General features: G+C 50.2%; 2 protein-coding genes across 13 annotated transcripts in view; one reads left to right on the top strand and one right to left on the bottom strand.

Moving 5' to 3' along the window:
- RBM46 (RNA binding motif protein 46) overlaps positions 1 to 4,737 on the bottom strand; it is an 85,407-nt gene extending 80,670 nt beyond the window's left edge. For 2 of the 4 annotated variants that reach the window (XM_073576403.1, XM_073576406.1), the window contains exon 1: positions 100 to 172. In XM_073576403.1, the coding sequence (XP_073432504.1) occupies positions 100 to 130 (31 nt within the window). In that variant the 5' untranslated portion in view covers positions 131 to 172. Of the gene's footprint in view, positions 1 to 99; positions 173 to 3,958; positions 4,119 to 4,149 lie in introns of those variants that run through there. The other 2 variants (XM_073576404.1, XM_073576405.1) reach the window with 2 other exon arrangements.
- The window catches only part of LOC141090740 (lecithin retinol acyltransferase-like), a 211,800-nt gene that overhangs the window by 50,498 nt on the left and 142,340 nt on the right, over positions 1 to 18,962 (top strand). The gene's annotated exons all lie outside the window — the stretch shown is intronic.

The following is an 18,962-nucleotide window of genomic DNA, read 5'->3' as shown; positions in this document are numbered from 1 at the left end:
ATCAGAGACTGACAATGGCATTTAAAGGGGTTGGCCACTACTGCATAACTCCTTCTAAATTGCTAATGTGCCCCAGGTAAAACTAATACACGTACTTACCTCCAACACCGATTCTGTTCCAACGATGCATGTGCTGTGTCCATTTATTGCTGATTTGGCTGCAGTCTTTACTATTCTGTCAGTGGATGTCCACACTGATGGAACACTGAAGAGCTGCAGCCTATCAGGGGCGGCTAATTATGTTAATGTCACATGACTGCCGGGAGGCAGTGCAAACATCGCTGGGACGGTGTGGGTGTTAGGGTGTGTGCACACGCTGCAAATTGTCCTGCGGGTTGTTTCGCGCGGATTTGTCAAAAAACGCAGTTTTTCTGCGGTTTAGCCTGCGGGTTCCCCCTGCGGTTTGACACCTGTCATGGAGCAGGTGCCAAACCGCAGCGGAATCCGCAAAAGAATTGACATGCTGCGGTTTTGAAATCGCAGAAAATCCGCGTGGAAAATGCCGCACTGTCTGCACAGCGGTTTTCATTTTGCATTGATTTTAATGGTACTGTACACCGCAGCAGAAACTGCTGTGGATCCGCAGGACCAAAACCGCTGCGGGTCCACAGCAGAATCCGCAGGGTGCACACACCCTTAGAGGTATGTGTGTGTTTTTTGTTTTTTTTTTATTAATGGGGTACTTTAGCAGTTAAGTGGATGTCCAGTATTGGCTAAACCCTTTAGCAGGTTAAACAGCAATCAGAGGAAGCTCCAGTTGCAGCTGTTACAGGCAAAGGCCAGCAGTATAATTAATACAAGCAGCATCTGACGAGTATGGAGCAGGCACTTGCAGTGTCATGCACATGTACAAGAGATTATATACACCATGTGGTGGATGAAGTCATTCAAAACTACAACTCGCCCTGAAAAAAAACAGTCTTAATAGGGGCTTGTGGGCAAAACCCATCTATTGCCACCAGTGGAGTAATAAACTGATGGGCTCAGCAATGAGGATCGTCGACCGCAGAGACCAGCAGAGTTGGGACCTGACAACTGGACACAGCTCGGGCCAGGAATGGACTGGGGGGCTCAGCGATAAGTACTGGCATCTGTACAGATAATCGGCTGTTGAAACTCTCGGAGACCAGTAGTGGACTGATGGGCTCAGCCATTAGTACTGGTATCTGTATGGCTCATTGCTGTACAGACCGGCAGTGTCAGGAACCGACGGTTGGCCCCAGCTTAGGTCAGTAATGAACTGGTGGGTTCATCGGCTGTAGAGATCGGCAGTGTCAGGAACACCATGCTGGCCACAGAAAAGGCTAGTAATGAACAGGAGGGCTCATGGGCTGTAGAAACTGTCAGTGTCAAGAACAGACTGCTGGCCACAAGGGAGGCTAGTAATTGACTGGTGGGCTCATGAGACTGGGAGTGTCAAGAACAGACTGCTGTCCACAGGGAGGCTATTAATGAACTGGTGGGCTCATGGGCTGTAGGGCCCTGCATGGTCAGGCACAAACTGCTGGCCATAAGGGAGGCTAGTAATGGACTGGTGGGCTCATGAGACTGGGAGTGTCAGGAACAGACTGTTGGCCACATGGAGGCTAGGAATGGACTGGTGGGCTCATGGGCTGTAGAAACCTTCTGTGTCAGGAATAGACTGCTGGTCACAGGGGAGGCTAGCAATGGACTGGTGGGCTCATGGGCTGTAGAAACCTTCTGTGTCAGGAATAGACTGCTGGTCACAGGAGAGGCTAGTAATGGACTGGAGGCATCATGGGCTGTAGAAACCTTCTGTGTCAGGAATAGACTGCTGGTCACAGGGGAGGCTAGTAATGGACTGGTGGGCTCATGGGCTGTAGAAACCTTCTGGGTCAGGAATAGACTGTTGGTCACAGGAGAGGCTAGTAATGGACTGGAGGCATCATGGGCTGTAGAAACCTTCTGTGTCAGGAATAGACTGCTGGTCACAGGGGAGGCTAGCAATGGACTGGTGGGCTCATAGGCTGTAGAAACCTTCTGTGTCAGGAATAGACTGCTGGTCACAGGAGAGGCTAGTAATGGACTGGAGGCATCATGGGCTGTAGAAACCTTCTGTGTCAGGAATAGACTGCTGGTCACAGGGGAGGCTAGTAATGGACTGGTGGTCTCATGGGCTGTAGAAACCTTCTGGGTCAGGAATAGACTGCTGGTCACAGGGGAGGCTAGTAATGGACTGGAGGGCTCATGGGCTGTAGAAACCTTCTGTGTCAGGAATAGACTGCTGGTCACAGGGGAGGCTAGTAATGGACTGGTGGGCTCATGGGCTGTAGAAACCTTCTGTGTCAGGAATAGACTGCTGGTCACAGAGGAGGCTAGTAATGGACTGGAGGCATCATGGGCTGTAGAAACCTTCTGTGTCAGGAATAGACTGCTGGTCACAGGGGAGGCTAGTAATGGACTGGTGGGCTCATGGGCTGTAGAAACCTTCTGTGTCAGGAATAGACTGCTGGTCACAGGGGAGGCTAGTAATGGACTGGAGGGATCATGGGCTGTAGAAACCTTCTGGGTCAGGAATAGACTGGTCACAGGGGAGGCTAGTAATGGGCTGGAGGGCTCATGGGCTGTAGAAACCTTCTGTGTCAGGAATAGACTGCTGGTCACAGGGGAGGCTAGTAATGGACTGGAGGGCTCATGGGCTGTAGGGCCCTGCATGGTCAGGAACAAACTGCTGGCCATAAGGGAGGCTAGTAATGGGCTGGTGGGCTCATGGGCTGTAGGGCCCTGCAGTGTCAGGAATAGTCTGCTGGTCACAGGGGAGGCTAGTAATGGACTGGAGGGATCATGGGCTGTAGAAACCTTCTGTGTCAGGAATAGACTGCTGGTCACAGGGGAGGCTAGTAATGGACTGGTGGGCTCATGGGCTGTAGAAACCTTCTGTGTCAGGAATAGACTGCTGGTCACAGGGGAGGCTAGTAATGGACTGGAGGGATCATGGGCTGTAGAAACCTTCTGGGTCAGGAATAGACTGGTCACAGGGGAGGCTAGTAATGGGCTGGAGGGCTCATGGGCTGTAGAAACCTTCTGTGTCAGGAATAGACTGCTGGTCACAGGGGAGGCTAGTAATGGACTGGAGGGCTCATGGGCTGTAGGGCCCTGCATGGTCAGGAACAAACTGCTGGCCATAAGGGAGGCTAGTAATGGGCTGGTGGGCTCATGGGCTGTAGGGCCCTGCAGTGTCAGGAATAGTCTGCTGGTCACAGGGGAGGCTAGTAATGGACTGGAGGGATCATGGGCTGTAGAAACCTTCTGGGTCAGGAATAGACTGCTGGTCACAGGGGAGGCTAGTAATGGACTGGTGGGCTCATGGGCTGTAGAAACCTTCTGTGTCAGGAATAGACTGCTGGTCACAGGGGAGGCTAGTAATGGACTGGAGGGATCATGGGCTGTAGAAACCTTCTGGGTCAGGAATAGACTGGTCACAGGGGAGGCTAGTAATGGGCTGGAGGGCTCATGGGCTGTAGAAACCTTCTGTGTCAGGAATAGACTGCTGGTCACAGGGGAGGCTAGTAATGGACTGGAGGGCTCATGGGCTGTAGGGCCCTGCATGGTCAGGAACAAACTGCTGGCCATAAGGGAGGCTAGTAATGGGCTGGTGGGCTCATGGGCTGTAGGGCCCTGCGGTGTCAGGAATAGACTGCTGGTCACAGGGGAGGCTAGTAATGGGCTGTAGGGCCCTGCGGTGTCAGGAATAGACTGCTGGTCACAGGGGAGGCTAGTAATGGGCTGTAGGGCCGTGCGGTGTCAGGAATAGACTGCTGGTCACAGGGGAGGCTAGTAATGGGCTGTAGGGCCCTGCGGTGTCAGGAATAGACTGCTGGTCACAGGGGAGGCTAGTAATGGGCTGTAGGGCCCTGCAGTGTCAGGAATAGACTGCTGGTCACAGGGGAGGCTAGTAATGGGCTGGAGGGCTCTGAGACCGGGAGTGTCAACGTACCTAGTCATTCCTGACAGCTGCCATATTTGCGCCAGTAGTGAGTGTTACTGAGGACAAGGCCCGGAGGCAGCTAGTCACTGGTGGAGAGGACGCGGCCATCCTGGGATGTTGAGGAAGTGTCTAGAATATCACTGCACATGACTGACCGCCATTTTAACCATAAGAGAAATGGAAGCACGATCTCCACTGACCTAGTGTGTGTCTCCGCCTGAGGCTCATAACGGCGCCGGCTCCGCGGACACAGGAGATAATGGCGGACGCAGGATGACACGGAGCTTCACCCAATAACCGCCAAACTGCGTAGTGACTCCACCCCCTCGCCGCCAGCGGGAACACCGCAGTCCCAGAAGTCAGCGCGGCAGCGTAAGGCTGGCTGAGGCGGGAATGTCCACCAATCGCAGTCCGCGGAGAGGCAGTTCGGCTGTGCAGGCCTCAGCGGCTACTTCACTGGGGCCGGAGCCACTGACGGGTGCGGAGTTCTGTGATTAGTCAGGACGGCACCATGACGAGGAGAGCGGAGGGTCTGTCACTGTGTATGACTGCAGTGTTCTCACAACCCTGCTGCCCGTACAGACTACAGCTTCTGCAAATGGCGTTTTATGCCAGACGAAAGAGCTGCCCATACAGGGGCTGTAACCATACCTCCCAACCTAATGAAGAAGGGAAAGAGGGACAAAGGTCCCGACCACACCTAGTCACACCCATGCCCACGCCCCAACCACACCCCTTTACCACTGTTCGTCACACTGACGGGTACTGAGGGGAAAGAAAGAGTGGACAGAAAAAAGGAACAGAGAGAAAGAAATAGAAAGAAAAGAACAGAGAAAAAGAAACAAAGAGGAAGATTCTATAAAGATACTATAGCAGCCCAGCTCCCATTGTAGTGTCCACCTGAGCCTCCCGGTGCAGGACATATCATGATCCGCTCACATGGCCGACATCCCCGATTCCAATGCGATCGATCCTGCTGTCGGAGGAGGACACGGTGATGGATCTGAAGCATTCCCTGAAGTGCCTCCATGGTTCCGTCACAATCTCCTCCCGAAATGACCTAATTTCCGGTCAGCTTCCAGAACATCGCTTCCAGTGGAACGTCACATGCGAATTTTAAAGTGCTCCTCGGTCTCGGTCGTTTACTCCTTTGTCCGCAGGAAAAGTAAGCTCCCGGCCGGGACAGTGGGGCAGACTCTCTCAAAATCGGGACTGTCCTGCTGGATCCGGAACGGTTGGAAGATATGAATGCTCCCCACCATACTCCTTGTACATGCATGGCTTGAACACCTCATACACACTGTTCCGCTTTGTATGCCTCGTACACACACTGCTCCTCTCTGTACATTTCGCACACAAGGCTCCACTCAGTACACGCATGGCTCCACTCACTCCGTAAACCTCGCACACATGTGGCTCTGCTCCGTACACCTTGTACACAGGCAGCTCCACTCCGTAAACCTTGTACACATGCGGCGTTGCTCCATACACCTCGTACACATGCATCTCCGCTCCATACACACGCAGCTCCACTTCGTACACCACGTGCACATGCGGCTCCGCTCCGTGCACCACACGCACACGCGGCCCCGCTCCGTACACATCGCGGCTCCGCTCCGTACGCCCTGTAACTTCCCTTCACCAGCACCATGACAACCAGCACAGCAGAGTCCTGCATACGCCGAGGTCCCTGATCATGTGACCCCTGACTCCTCCCCTCCTGTGACCTCATCACAGGTCCTGTGCGCACAGAAGAGAACAGCCTAGCGACTTCATTGCAGGCTGTGAGGGGCTGCTGCGGTAGGTCTCTGGGAGGGCAAGGATGGGGGTGGGCGTGCGGCTTATCAGTGCAGTGCGGGAAAAATAAGCTCCTTACCGGGACAGTGGGGCAGGCAGTCAAAAACGGGACTGTCCCACCAGATCCGGGACGTTTGGGAGCTATGGCTGTAACCTTTGTTGACTTGTTTTTACTTGAAGACAAGTACTTGTGGATAAAAATCATTTTATAGGTGTCATGGGCCATTGCATGACCTAGCCCTTTTACCTGTATCAGGCACTGTTGTTTGTTTTTTTTTTTTTTTTTTTTTTCTTTTTCTTATGTCACACACTGTCCCTCCAAGAGATCTTACCAAGCGGTCTTGCTGATTTCACCTGTAAGGCAGTGTGAATACGTTGCAGTTTTAAATGCAGATCTGCAGCATTTCTGGCCTCACGGATTCGTATCAAATCCGCAGTGTAGTGCACAGCCAATGCTAGTGAATGGGAAAGTTGGGTTTGTTGTGCACATGCTGCGGGAAAATCTGCGCGGATTCGCAGCGGGGGGGGTTTCCGCAGCATGTCAATTCTTTTTGCGGATCTGCAGCGTTTCTGCACCAATTGACTTGCATTGAGTCAGGCACACACTTCCCTCCTCCCGATCTGCAGCGTTTCTCGCATCCACATCCGCAGATCTTTTATACACCTGCGTTTTTGCTGTGGATGCGAGAAACGCTGCAGATCGGGAGGAGGGAAGTGTGTGGGCGGAGACTGTGTGCGTGTAGTGTATGTGTTCTGTGTAAGAAGCCATTCCGACTATGAATGTTCACAGTGATAGCATTGCTGATGATGGGAAAGTAGTCCCATCAGACAATGCATGTGTGCAGTAGTAAAAAAAAAAAAAAAAACATACAGTACATACATATTCACATACATTAGACAGTACATATAACAGAGTACATACTCGCCAATCACGTAGTCCCCGAAGCCCTCTATCTCCTGTAATAAAAATAATAAACCAACCTTTACATACTTTTCCGCCTTAGTCCAGTTAATAACAAGTCTCTCACAACGATTTCTCGTGTAGAACACTGACATCGGGTGATGTCAGTGCTCTACAGGGGCTCCCGAGATGAACTGACTGGTGGAGGTAATCCTCCGCGTTGTATCCCTCTGCCGCCAGGAGAGAGGTCCTTTAACCCTAAGTTCATTCTCTCACCGGCAACACTGTGTGAGAAAATTCTCACGCAGCATTGCTGTAAAGTGAGAGCCTGAACTCAGGTAACCTCTTCAGTGACTCACTGCAAGAGCCATTGTCTCCTGTCTGTGCATCGTGGTAGGCCCTGTACAGCAGTGACATCACCCGATGTCACTGTTCTACGGGGAGATCGTCATGGGACACTCGTTATTAAATGGACTAGGTTGTTTTTTTTTTATTTAAGTGGTGAAAAAAAAATTCCAAAGTTTGTATTTAACCCCTTTCCTTCATTGGACGTAATATTTCGTCCATGTGACCTGGGCCCTAAGTACCATGAACGGAATATTACGTCATGCCCTTTAATGCAACATCGCGACTTAAGTCGCGGTGATCGCATTGAAATGCCGACACCATCTAACCTCAGGATAGATGGCCTCGGCATCCCGGGCAGTCTCCGCCCTGGCCGGCCCCTCTGTGAGCTGTGATTGGCTGTTCAATTCAGAACAGCCAATCACAGTGATTCTCTTTGTTTCAGCCAATCAGATTGGCTGAAACAGGAACCTAGGCTAGGATCGAGTACTGATGTACTCGATCCTAGGACCGGTGCCTGGCAACGCCAGGCATCGGAGAAAAGCACCCAGATTGGCAAGATTGCCGATCTAATCAATCGCGCCAATCGCAGCGCACAGCGGCGCAATAGAGCCGCTGTGCCCTGCCGGTACCGGCCCGGATCGGTGCTGTAATAGCACCGATCCTAGGTCAGAGCCTAGGACAGGCCCAGCAGGGCCTGCAGGAAGTGGTTGGCGCGATCGATTCGATCGGCGATCGCGCCAGCCACAGGGCACAGCTGCGGTCACGCTGTGACCGCTCTGTGCCCTGCTGATGACCTGGCCATGACCTGCCTAGGAATCGGAGCTGTGAGCTCCGATCCTAGGCAGTTACCATGGTCACCAGGCAGAGCAGGGATTGGTGGGATCGATGTAATCATTCGATCCCACCAATGACAGGTCACAGCAGTGATGTGACCGCTCTGTGACCAGCCTCTGACCTGTCTGCAGGGGTCCTCACTCTAGCTGAGGATTCCTGCAGAGAGGTCGGACGCAGCAAGAGCTCCTGTGCTGGGTATTGTGGTGCCACAGCTTGTAGCATCACAATCCCTGCAGAAGAAAGAAAACTAGAACTGTAAGTGTTAATTGATCCCTGATCCCCTGCCCAATCTATCTTCACCCCCCCATCTATCTTCATCCCCCCTCCACCCCACTTTTGTGCCACCTCCGTGCGCAGCCGCGCGTTGATCGGTGACGCAGTTCACCGATCAACACTCGTGCTCGCTTTTTTTCCTTAGCCCCCTTTGCGCCACTTCCGTACACACATCCCGCAGCCGCAAAAGTTGGATAAGTGACACGTCACTTATCCAAGCTTGTGCCTGCCGTTTTTCATTTTTTTTCACCCCCCCCCCTTTGTGCCACCTAACTACAACCCTAACTGTTGATCCCTGCCCAATCTCTCTTCATCCACCCCAATCCCCCCATCCCCCTTCCCCCTATTTTTACACCCCTCCACCCCACTTTTGCGCCACCTCCATACGCAGCCGCCGAGCGTTGATCGGTGACGCAGTTCACCGATCAACACTCATGCTCGCTCGTGCACACATCCAGCAGCCACTAAATTTTGATAAGTGACGCCGTTCACTTATCATATCTAGGACCTGCTGTTTTAGCCTTTTTTTCCACAGGTATTTTGCTCCCTATTTCCTTTTAGCTTTTTCTTACAGGATAGTGTGCACCAATCACTAGCCCCCCCCCACCACATACACAGTTATAAGTAAAGTACACCCAAGCACCATATTTACACGAAAAAATGTCCCGCCCATCACGTTCCTCCCAACAGCGCTATTCAGTGGAGGAGGCATATTCTTACCTTGCCTCCGACACTGATAGCGATGATGACGATCCGACTTTTCTTTATTTTTCGGATTCTTCATCCTCTTCCTCTTCCCCCTCCTCATCTTCCTCCTCGGGTCCTGCGGAACCGCAACGCAGGCGCTCCAGGACAGAAGATGAGGCAGCGCCCACCATGCCCACAGCTGATTCAGCAGACCCTGTGTGGACCTCGCCCCCCGAAAATTACGAGCCACTGATTCCTGATCTTGTGGCAGAATCAGGAATCAAGTTTGATACCACCGGCCTCACAGAAATTGACTTTTTCAAAGTCTTTTTTTCTGGAGATTTTGTTAACCTCATGGTATCCTGAAGAAGCCTGAAATTCAGAAATATTGGAGTGTTGATATTTTATACAACACTCCAGTGTTCCGAATGGTCATGGTCTGGACGCGTTTTCAGGCCATCCACAAGTTTCTGCATTATAACGATAATGCACAGTGTCCCGCACAAGATGACCCCAACTTTGACCGTCTGTTCAAAGTTCGGCATGTCATCGAACACTTCAACAAAAAGTTTGCTGAAGTGTACGTGCCCCAAAGGAACAGCTGCGTGGATGAGTCCTTGGTCCATTTTAAGGGCAGGCTCAGATTCCGTCAATACCTGCCCAGTAAGAGGGCCAGGTACGGAATCAAACTCTATAAGCTGTGTGAGAGTACCTCAGGGTACACCCACAGGTTTAGAGTGTACGAAGGAAAGGACACCAGGATTGAACCCCCTGAGTGTCCTCCTGACCTGGGAGTGAGTGGGAAAATTGTGTGGGATTTGGTGCACCCACTGCTGGATAAAGGTTATCACCTCTACACTGATAACTTTTATACCAGTGTCCCACTCTACAAAGCCCTCTTTGCGCGAGGTACCGCAGCTTGCGGTACTGTCCGCAAAAATCAGAGAGGCCTCCCGAAGACGCTACTTGGGCAGATGCTCCGAAAAGGTGAGAGCAGGACCCAATGTAGCGACCACCTGCTGGTGGTCAAGTACAAGGACAAGAGGGATGTCCATCTCTTGACCACCATACACGGTGATGGCAGCGCCCTCAGCACTCTACGGGGTACCTCTACACAGATCCGCAAACCTGTATGTGTGCTGGGGTACAATAAAAACATGGGGGGCGTTGATCGCTCCGATCAACTCCTCCAACCGTACAATGCTTTGAGAAAGGCCAAGGCGTGGTACAAAAAGCTGGCCGTGCACTTCGTCCAAATGGCAATGCTCAACGCAAGCCTATTGTCACAATGTGCATGCCCCAGCGATACGTCGTACCTTGAGTTCCAGGAGGTAGTGGTTAAGGCCCTGATGTTTGGCACTCTGGAAGGAGCCGGCCCCAGTACTTCTGGAACTGAAGGTGCTCGTATTGTACCAGGTCAGCATTTCCCGGGGGAGGTCCCGCAAACTGGAAAAAGAGGTAAATCGCAAAAAAGGTGCCGAGTGTGTTACAAAAACAGAATACGCAAGGACACCATTTATCAATGCGACACCTGCCCCGAAAAACCTGGCCTGTGTATGAAGGATTGCTTCAAAAAGTACCACACCTCAATGAACTAGTAAATTACTTTACCGGAAACATTAGATTAGTTGGGGCACATCTAGATAAGTTCCTTGGGGGTCTAGTTTCCAAAACAATGTCACTTGTGGGTTTTTTTTACTGGTTAGGCACATCAGGGGCTCTGCAAATGGAAAATGACGCCCGCAGACCATTACATCTAAGTCTGCATTCCAAAACGTCACTCCCTTCCGATCCCCGACGTGTGCCTAAACAGTTTTTTCCCACATATGGGGTACCAGCGTACTCAGGGCAAATTGGACAACAACTTTTGGGGTCCAATTTCTCCTGTTACGCTTGGGAAAATTAAAAATTGGGGACTAAACGATCATTTTTGTGGGCACAAAATAGGATTTTTTATTTTCACGCCTGGGCAGTATAAACTTTAGTGAAACACTTGGGGGTTCAAAGTTCTCACCACATATCTAGATAAGTTCCTTAGGGGGTCTAGTTTCCAAAATGGGGTCACTTGTGGGGTGTTTCCACTGTTTGGGCACATTGGGGACTCGTCAAATGCAACATGGCGTCCAATCTCAATTCCAGCCAATTTTAGGTTGAAAAAGTCAAATGGCGCTGCTTCCCTTCCGAGCCCTGCCGTGCGCCCTAACAGTGGTTCCCCCCCACATATAGGGTATCAGCGTACTCAGGACAAATTGGACAACAATTTATGGGGTCCAATTTCTCCTGCTACCTTTGGGAGAATAAAAAATTGGGGACTAAACGATCATGTTTGTGGAAAAAATATGATTTTTTATTTTCACGCCCGGGCGTTATAAACTCCTGTGAAGCCCTAGGGGGTTCAAGGTGCTCACCACCACCACTGTTTGGGAACATTGGGGGCTCGTCAAACGCAACATGGCGTCCAATCTCTATTCCAGACAATTTTAGGTTGAAAAAGTCAAACGGCGCTGCTTCCCTTCCGAGCCCTGCCGTTCGCCTAAACAGTGGTCTCCCCCCCCCCCCCACATATAGGGTATCAGCATAATCAGGACAAGTTGGACAACAACTTTTGTGGTCCAATTTCTCCTGTTACCCTTGGGAAAATTAAAAAAATTGTTGCTAACAGATCATTTTTGTGACTAAAAAGTTATATGTTAATTTTTTCCTTCCATGTTGCTTAGCTGCTGTGAAGCGCCTGAATGGTTAATAATCTTCTTGAATGTAGTTTTGAGTAGCTTGAAGGATGCAGTTTTTAATTATTACATTTTTAAACCTCGTAAAAGTCTAACAAAATAAATTAGCACTTTAAAAATGGTGCTGATGTAAAGTAGGCATGAGGGAAATGTTATTTATTAATGTTTTTCTGTAGTATGACTATCTGGATTAAAGGGATAATCATTCAGAGTTTGAAAATTGCAATTTTTTTACATTTTTGTCAAGTTTCTGATATTTTTATAAATAAACACAAAATATATCAATCTAAATTTATTTACCACTATCATAAATTATAATGTGCCATGAAAAAACAGTCTTCTCAAAATCACTGGGATTTGCTGAGGCATTCCAGAGTTATGACCACATAAAGTGACATTGGTCAGAATTTAAAAAATTGTCCCGGTCACAAAGGGGTTAATGTAGAAAGAGGATTGATTCAAATTTCTATAGATTAAAACCTGTTGACTTTATTTTTTGTTCCCCTCAGGGGATTTCTGTGCTGATAGAGATATATATATATATATATATATATATATATATATATATATATATATATATATATATATATATATTAGTGAAATCCGCAGTCTCCTTTGAAGCTCACTGTGCAGCTGAACTTCCGAGGAGTGCTACAATGGCGGTGACCCCAGCTGTTGTAATAATCCTTTTGTGCCTCGCAATCACCGGCACACACTCATACCGTCAGTGATGTAACTTAAATGGCAAAGATTGGCTAATAGCTACACTGGTGACTGCCAGACTCAGATGCTGACCATTTCTTATACCCAGCATAGTTGCATGTGGAGGGAGCTCACCTCCTGAGCCTGCACTACATGTGTTCACCCCTGCGTGGTTGTAGTTACGCCCATATGCGCGGAGGAATACGTCTTTAACTTTTTAATTCAACTTTCCTAGATCACTGGTAAAATGTACATCCGTTTATCCAGCACTCTGATCACCCAGTTTCTAACCATTAATATGGATGAATTATCATTGGAAACGCCATCATCTCTGATTTGTATGCGGTTATAAAACAGACGCATCCTGTGTCTGTTGTGTGACATAATGAATCACATAAAGCTCCCTGAAAAGCATCACATGATCATTTTTTTAGCCCCCTTATACTGTGGGGATGGCTTAGTGGTTGTACCTTCAAGTATACCTTTATAGGCTATCGTACTTGTAACGGGGTCTACCAAGCTGGGGTACCTCTTTCAGTACCACCCCGTGTTTTCGGAGGTCCGCTCTGCATTGGCTGGAGTCTGAATGAATGACGCTGGCTGGAATTGCTTGGTTACATGGGCGCATATAAAAGATCACTGCTTCGCCACGTATTTCCAGTCTGACAACACTTTACCACTTTACTCACAGTACACAGAATATATCACACAGATACAGAGGGCTGGCCAATAGAAAATGTTTACTGTGGTAATTACAAAGGTGGAGGGAGGGCGGACGCTGATGCATTAGGGACATGCATCTCACATAGAACCTATTATACATACATATAACTGCACAACATATTCTGGGTGCTGAGTGGTTATGTAACACGGCTCCCCTTTTCAGCGACGCGATCGGCATACACAGTCTGATCCTCAACGGATCGGTTTGGGGATGACCGAAGTTTATGGGGTTTGTACAAGTTCCGTTTGTCGACTTAGTCCATCGGCGTTACTGTTTTGTTTGCTGGGTCTGTGGTGGATGGTGAAGTCCAGAGGTTGTAGGGCTAAACTCCACCGCAGCAATCTGGCGTTTAAGCCAGACTAGGGGATTATGGTCCATTAGGAGGGAAAACTGTCGTCCATACAAATATGGTTGCAACTTCTTGAGTGCCCATACTACCGCCAGGCACTCCTTCTCGATGGCCGCATAGCTTACTTCTCGGGGCAGTAGTTTCCGACTCAGGTAAGCTACCGGGTGTTCTTGGCCGTCCGGCCCGACTTGGCTCAGTACTGCCCCCAATCCAAACATAGAAGCGTCTGTGTGAACCAGGAAACGTTTAGTTGGATCGGGTGCGGCCAATGCAGGGGTATTGGTGAGGGCGTCCTTTAGTTGGCGGAAGGCTTGCTCACACTCTGGGGTCCAGGTTACCTGGCAGGGTTGGTTCTTACAGGTCAGATCAGTGAGGGGCTTGGCTACGCTGCTGTAATTGGGAACGAATTTCCTGTAATACCCCGCTGTCCCTAGAAACGCCATGACCTGGGTTTTAGTGCGTGTGGTGGGCCATTTGGCTATGGCCTCAATCTTGGCTGGTTCTGGTCGCTGTTTCCCACTTCCCACCCAATGCCCTAAATACTGAACCTCTGCTTTGCCCACGTGACACTTGTTTGGGTTCAGGGTGATTCCGGCCTGGTGGATCCTGTCCAATACTGTCTCTAGGAGATTTAGATGCTCTTCCCATGTCGCACTGTAGATGGCGATGTCGTCCAGGTAGGCACAAGCATAGTCCTGGAGACCATCCAGAAGCCGGTCAGCCAGCCTTTGGAAGGTCACTGGAGCATTCTTCATCCCGAATAGCATAACTCGAAACTGGAATAAGCCGAACGGGGTGACAAATGCTGACTTGGGAATAGCGTCAGGACTAAGGGGAATCTGCCAGTAGCCCTTGCATAGATCGATGGTGGTCAAATACTTTGCCCCCGCCAGCCGGTCTAACAACTCATCCACACGCGGCATGGGTTATGCATCCGTCACTGTTTTCTCATTGAGCTTACGATAGTCTACACAAAACCGTGTAGTCCCATCCTTCTTGGGCACCTACACTACGGGGGATCCCCAGGGACTATCTGACTCTTCAATGACCCCTAAACGCAGCATCTCTTGTATCTCTTGTCGCATCCCCTCTCGTACAGACTCAGGGACGCGGAAGGGGTTTTGTCATAAGGGGGTCTGATCCTGGGTCTCAACCTTGTGTTGTGCCAGGCGAGTGTACCCCGGTCTCTCTGAAAACATCCTTTGTCGCAGCCTCAACAACGCCTCCGCCTGCTGTCTTTCCCGGGGGCCTAGGTCTTCACCCAAGTGTACCTGGTCCCATGTTTTAAACTGAGTTCTTTCCCCGAAGACATCCGGCAAGGGAAGTCCGGCTAAATCCTCTGCTTCAGGTGCACAGATGGCCACTACCTCTTCAAGGCTCTCCCGGTAGGGCTTCAGCATATTCACGTGGAACATGCGGATAACCCTGGGGTCGTCACAATCGGCGACATTATAGGTTGTGTTGGCTATTTTCCCCACTACCTGGTGGGGCCCCTGCCATGCAGCTTGAAACTTATTCTGCTTAGTGGGCTCTAACACCAGGACCTTCTGTCCTATTTCCAAAGTGCGCTCTCTGGCCCTCCGATCGTACCATACGCGCTGGCGCCGCTGGGTCGCCTGCAGGTTCTCACGTACAACCTGGGTCAGCTCCTGTAGGCGGTCACGGAATTCCAGCACATAGGGTACAATAGGTACCCCTTCTATGAGGCCCTCCCCCTCCCAGTGTTCCAGCACTAAGTCTAGGGGTCCCCTTACCCATCTCCCGTATACCAGCTCCAACGGGGAGAACCCCGTGGATTCTTGGGGCACCTCCCGATAGGCAAACAGGAGGTGTGGCAAGAATTTCTCCCAGTCCCTGTAGGTCCTGGTAAAAGTCCCAATGAGCTGTATTAATGTCCCGTTAAAGCGTTCACACAACCCATTGGTTTGCGGGTGGTATGGGGCGCTTCTAATGGACTTTACGCCGCACAGCTTCCACAGTTGGTTGGTCATCTCTGCTGTAAACTGGGTACCCTGGTCCGAGATAATCTCCCGGGGAAATCCAACCCGTGAGAAAACCTGGAGCAGGGCGGCCGCCACCGTCTCTGCCAGTATGTTAGGTAACGCAACTGCTTCAAGATACCGTGTGGCATAATCTACCACTGTCAATATATATTTTTTCCCTGACGGACTGGGTTTGGCTAACGGCCCTATCAGATCGACCGCTGCCCGGCTAAATGGTTCCCCCACAATGGGGAGGGGGCGTAATTTGGCCTTGCATCGATCCCCCCTCTTGCCATTGCGCTGACAACTGTCACAGGTCTGGCAGTACTGACGAACATCATAGGTCACCCCCGGCCAAAAGAAGTTTTGTGTCAGATGATGCCTGGTGCGACTGACGCCGAAGTGCCCGGCCAAGGGTATATCATGAGAGATTCGCTGTAACTCCTGCCTATACTTCTTGGGAACTACCAGCTGTCGTTTTATAGTGGGGCTCGTCCCTGTGTGGTGCTGCTCTGTGATCCGGTAGAGGAGTCCCTGCTTCCATACAAACTGTTCCCCTTCCAGTACTCCTTTCCCCTCCTGTGCCTTCCCACGATATCCCTCTAATGAAGGATCCTCAAGTAACTCCCTCTTAAATTCTTCTGTGGTGGCCCAAGTAATGTGTCTGGCTATGGGAATACGTGTAGGGCTGGGATGTCTTACCTGAGCCTCCTCTGAGTGTGATTCCGCCTCCGCAGCTCGAGCTGGTCTCCGGGTGGTCACAGGATAGGTCTCAGCCAGAGGGGCCACCGAGAATGCAGACAACATGGGCCCCAAGTCATTTCCCAGCAAGACGTCTGCAGGCAAATCCTCCATCAAGCCAACCTCAACAAGGCCATCCCCGACTCCCCAGTTCAGGTGAATCCTGGCAGTGGGCAGTCTATGTATAGCTCCCCTGCTACACGGACTGCCACTGTCCGGTCCATCTTCTCTTGGTCCCGGACGAGATGAGGCTACACAAGGGTCAAAGTTGCCTCGGAATCTTAGTCCCTGCATACGTTTCCCATTAACCCACATGACCTGTTGATGCTGTTGTCGATTATCTGCCCGGGCTGCCTGCACGGGGTCTACTTCATGCAGCTCTTCCTCCATCTCTTCCACACCTTGGTTAGTCGTAGCCCCCAATGCCAGGTCAGCGTCGCCTTGGTAGCAGTGTACAGCAGCCCGGCTGAAGGTAGCTGTTCCCGCCTTTGGCCACTGGGTATGCTGAGTCCGGTTGGGACATTGTCTTTGCAGGTGGCCCTGCTGACGACAGGTGTGGCATCGCGCCCCAGGGGGACTGTGGTAGGACGGGTTTCTAGCTGGTGTCCCTACAATCTTCGGTGGTTTGGGCCCTCCAGGTCCATGGGCGAGCCCCTAGTGACCACCTTTGATCCGGACAACTGCGGCCTCCTGGCATCATGATGTTCATCGGCCAGACGAGCGGCTTCCTCAAGTCGTTGGCCGCCTGTCCCGAAGCCATTCCTGTGTCTCGGGGTTTAGTCCATTAAAGAATCGTTCTAACAGGAAGAGCTGGAGGACGTCCTCCTTAGTGGTTGCTTGGCTCCCTTGTACCCACTGTAGCAGTGACCGCCGTAATTTACAGGCCCATTCAGCGTGGGTATCGGTTACGTGTTTTATAAGTCCGCTGAACTTTTGGCGGTAGGGCTCTGGTGTCAGTGCATACCGGGCCAAGATCACTTCTTTGATCCGGTCATAGTCCATACAGTCCTCATCGGGTACTGTGCGATAGGCGTCCGCTGCCCGGCCTGTCAGCTTGCTGGCCAGAATCTGAACCCGTTCCTCCGGCTTCACTTGATGAAGGGCACACTGCCGCTCAAAGTCCTGCAGAAAGCCATCAATGTCTTCCTCTGCCTCCCCCAACTGTCGGAAGCCATTATACTGGATCTTTTTGTGGCTTACTGTTGAAGGTACCTGGTCGAAGGCCAGAGCTCCCCCTGCTCGCTGACTCTCCTCTCGCCGCTCTGCCATCTCCATCTTGGCCAGCTCCACTTTGGTCCGCTCTGCCATCTCCATCTTGGCTAGCTCTATCCTGGTCTGCTCGGCCATCTTTTCCTTCAGATCAGTACGCACATCAGCCATCACCTCTCATATGATCTCTACTGCAGGGTTTAGGCCATAGAACGCCAGTCTGTTCTTTACCTCCCTCTGGAATTCTGTCTCCTCCACAGTCACATTGGGGGGCGCTGCACTGTCGTGTTCCATGATGGCTGCTATCAAATCTGCTTTTGTTTTGTTGCTGGCGATCAACCCTCGGGCTTCCACCAGATCTTTTAATGTAGTCCTCTTTATCTTCTGGTAGTTATTTTCCATTCATTCCTTTCCTCCTGTAGAAGGGGTATCATATCCCGCTGTCTGCCACCAGTGTAACGGGGTCTACCAAGCTGGGGTACCTCTTTCAGTACCACCCCGTGTTTTCGGAGGTCCGCTCTGCGTTGGCTGGAGTCTGAATGAATGACGCTGGCTGGAATTCCTTGGTTACATGGGCGCATATAAAAGATCACTGCTTCTCCACGTATTTCCAGTCTGACAACACTTTACTCACAGGATACAGAATATATCACTCAGATACAGAGGGACAGCCAATAGAAAAGCGGCAGGCCAGACATGCATTACAAAAGCTTCAGGTGGCCGGAGCCTGACGATGTTTACTGTGGTAATTACAAAGGTGGGGGGAGGGCGGACGCTGAAGCATTAGGGATATGCATCTCACATAGAACCTATTATACACATATATAACTGCACAACATATTCTGGGTGCTGAGTGGTTCTGTAACACGTAACAGTACTGATGTCAGTTTTTAAGATGTCAAATTAAAAGTCATCATAATAAATAAAACTACAGGTGCTTCTCAGAAAATTAGAATATCATCAAAAAGTTAATTTCAGTTCAATACAAAAAGTGAAACTCCTATATTATGGTCATTACAAACAGAGTGATCTATTTCAAGTACTGTATTTATTTCTGTTAATGTTGATGATTAGGGCTTACAGCCAATTACCGTAAAACCCAAAAGTCATTATCTCAGTAAATTAAAATACTTTATAGCACCAGCTTTAAAAAGTTATTTTAAAATCCAAAATGTTTCCACAATCAGTGATGGTTTGGGGAGCTATGTCATTGCTGGTGTAGGTCCACTGTGATTTATCAAGTCCAAAGTCGGAGCCAGCTATCTACCAGGAAATTTTAGAGCACTTCATGCTTCCCTCTGCCGACAAGCTTTTTGGAGATGGAAATTTCATTCTCCAGCAGGACTTGGCACCTGTCTAAACTGCCAATAGTACCAATACCTGGTTTAAGAACAATAGTATCACTGTGCTTGACTGGCCAGCAAACTCACCTGGCCTTAACCCCATAGAGAATTGATGGGGTATTGTAAAGAGGAAGATGAGACACACTGGACCCAACAATGCAAATGAGCTGAAGGCTGCTACCAAAGCAAAATGGACTTCCATAACACCTCAGCAGTGCCACAGGGTGATTGCCTCCATGCCACGCCACATTGATGCAGTAATTGATGCCAAAGGAGCCCCGATCAGGTATTGAGTGCATTTACTGAATACACATTTCAGTAGGCCAACATTTCGGATTTTAAAATCATTTTTTTCAAATATTGGCAGCGGATTATTCAGGATACTCTCCAAGCG

Source organism: Dendrobates tinctorius, unplaced genomic scaffold, assembly GCF_039654945.1.
Source record: "Dendrobates tinctorius isolate UK_male_01 unplaced genomic scaffold, ASM3965494v1 ptg000008l, whole genome shotgun sequence".
Classification (NCBI taxonomy): Eukaryota; Metazoa; Chordata; class Amphibia; order Anura; family Dendrobatidae; genus Dendrobates; species Dendrobates tinctorius.
The sequence above is the reverse complement of the archived record's forward strand: the minus strand, read 5'-3'. Positions and strand labels throughout refer to the sequence as shown.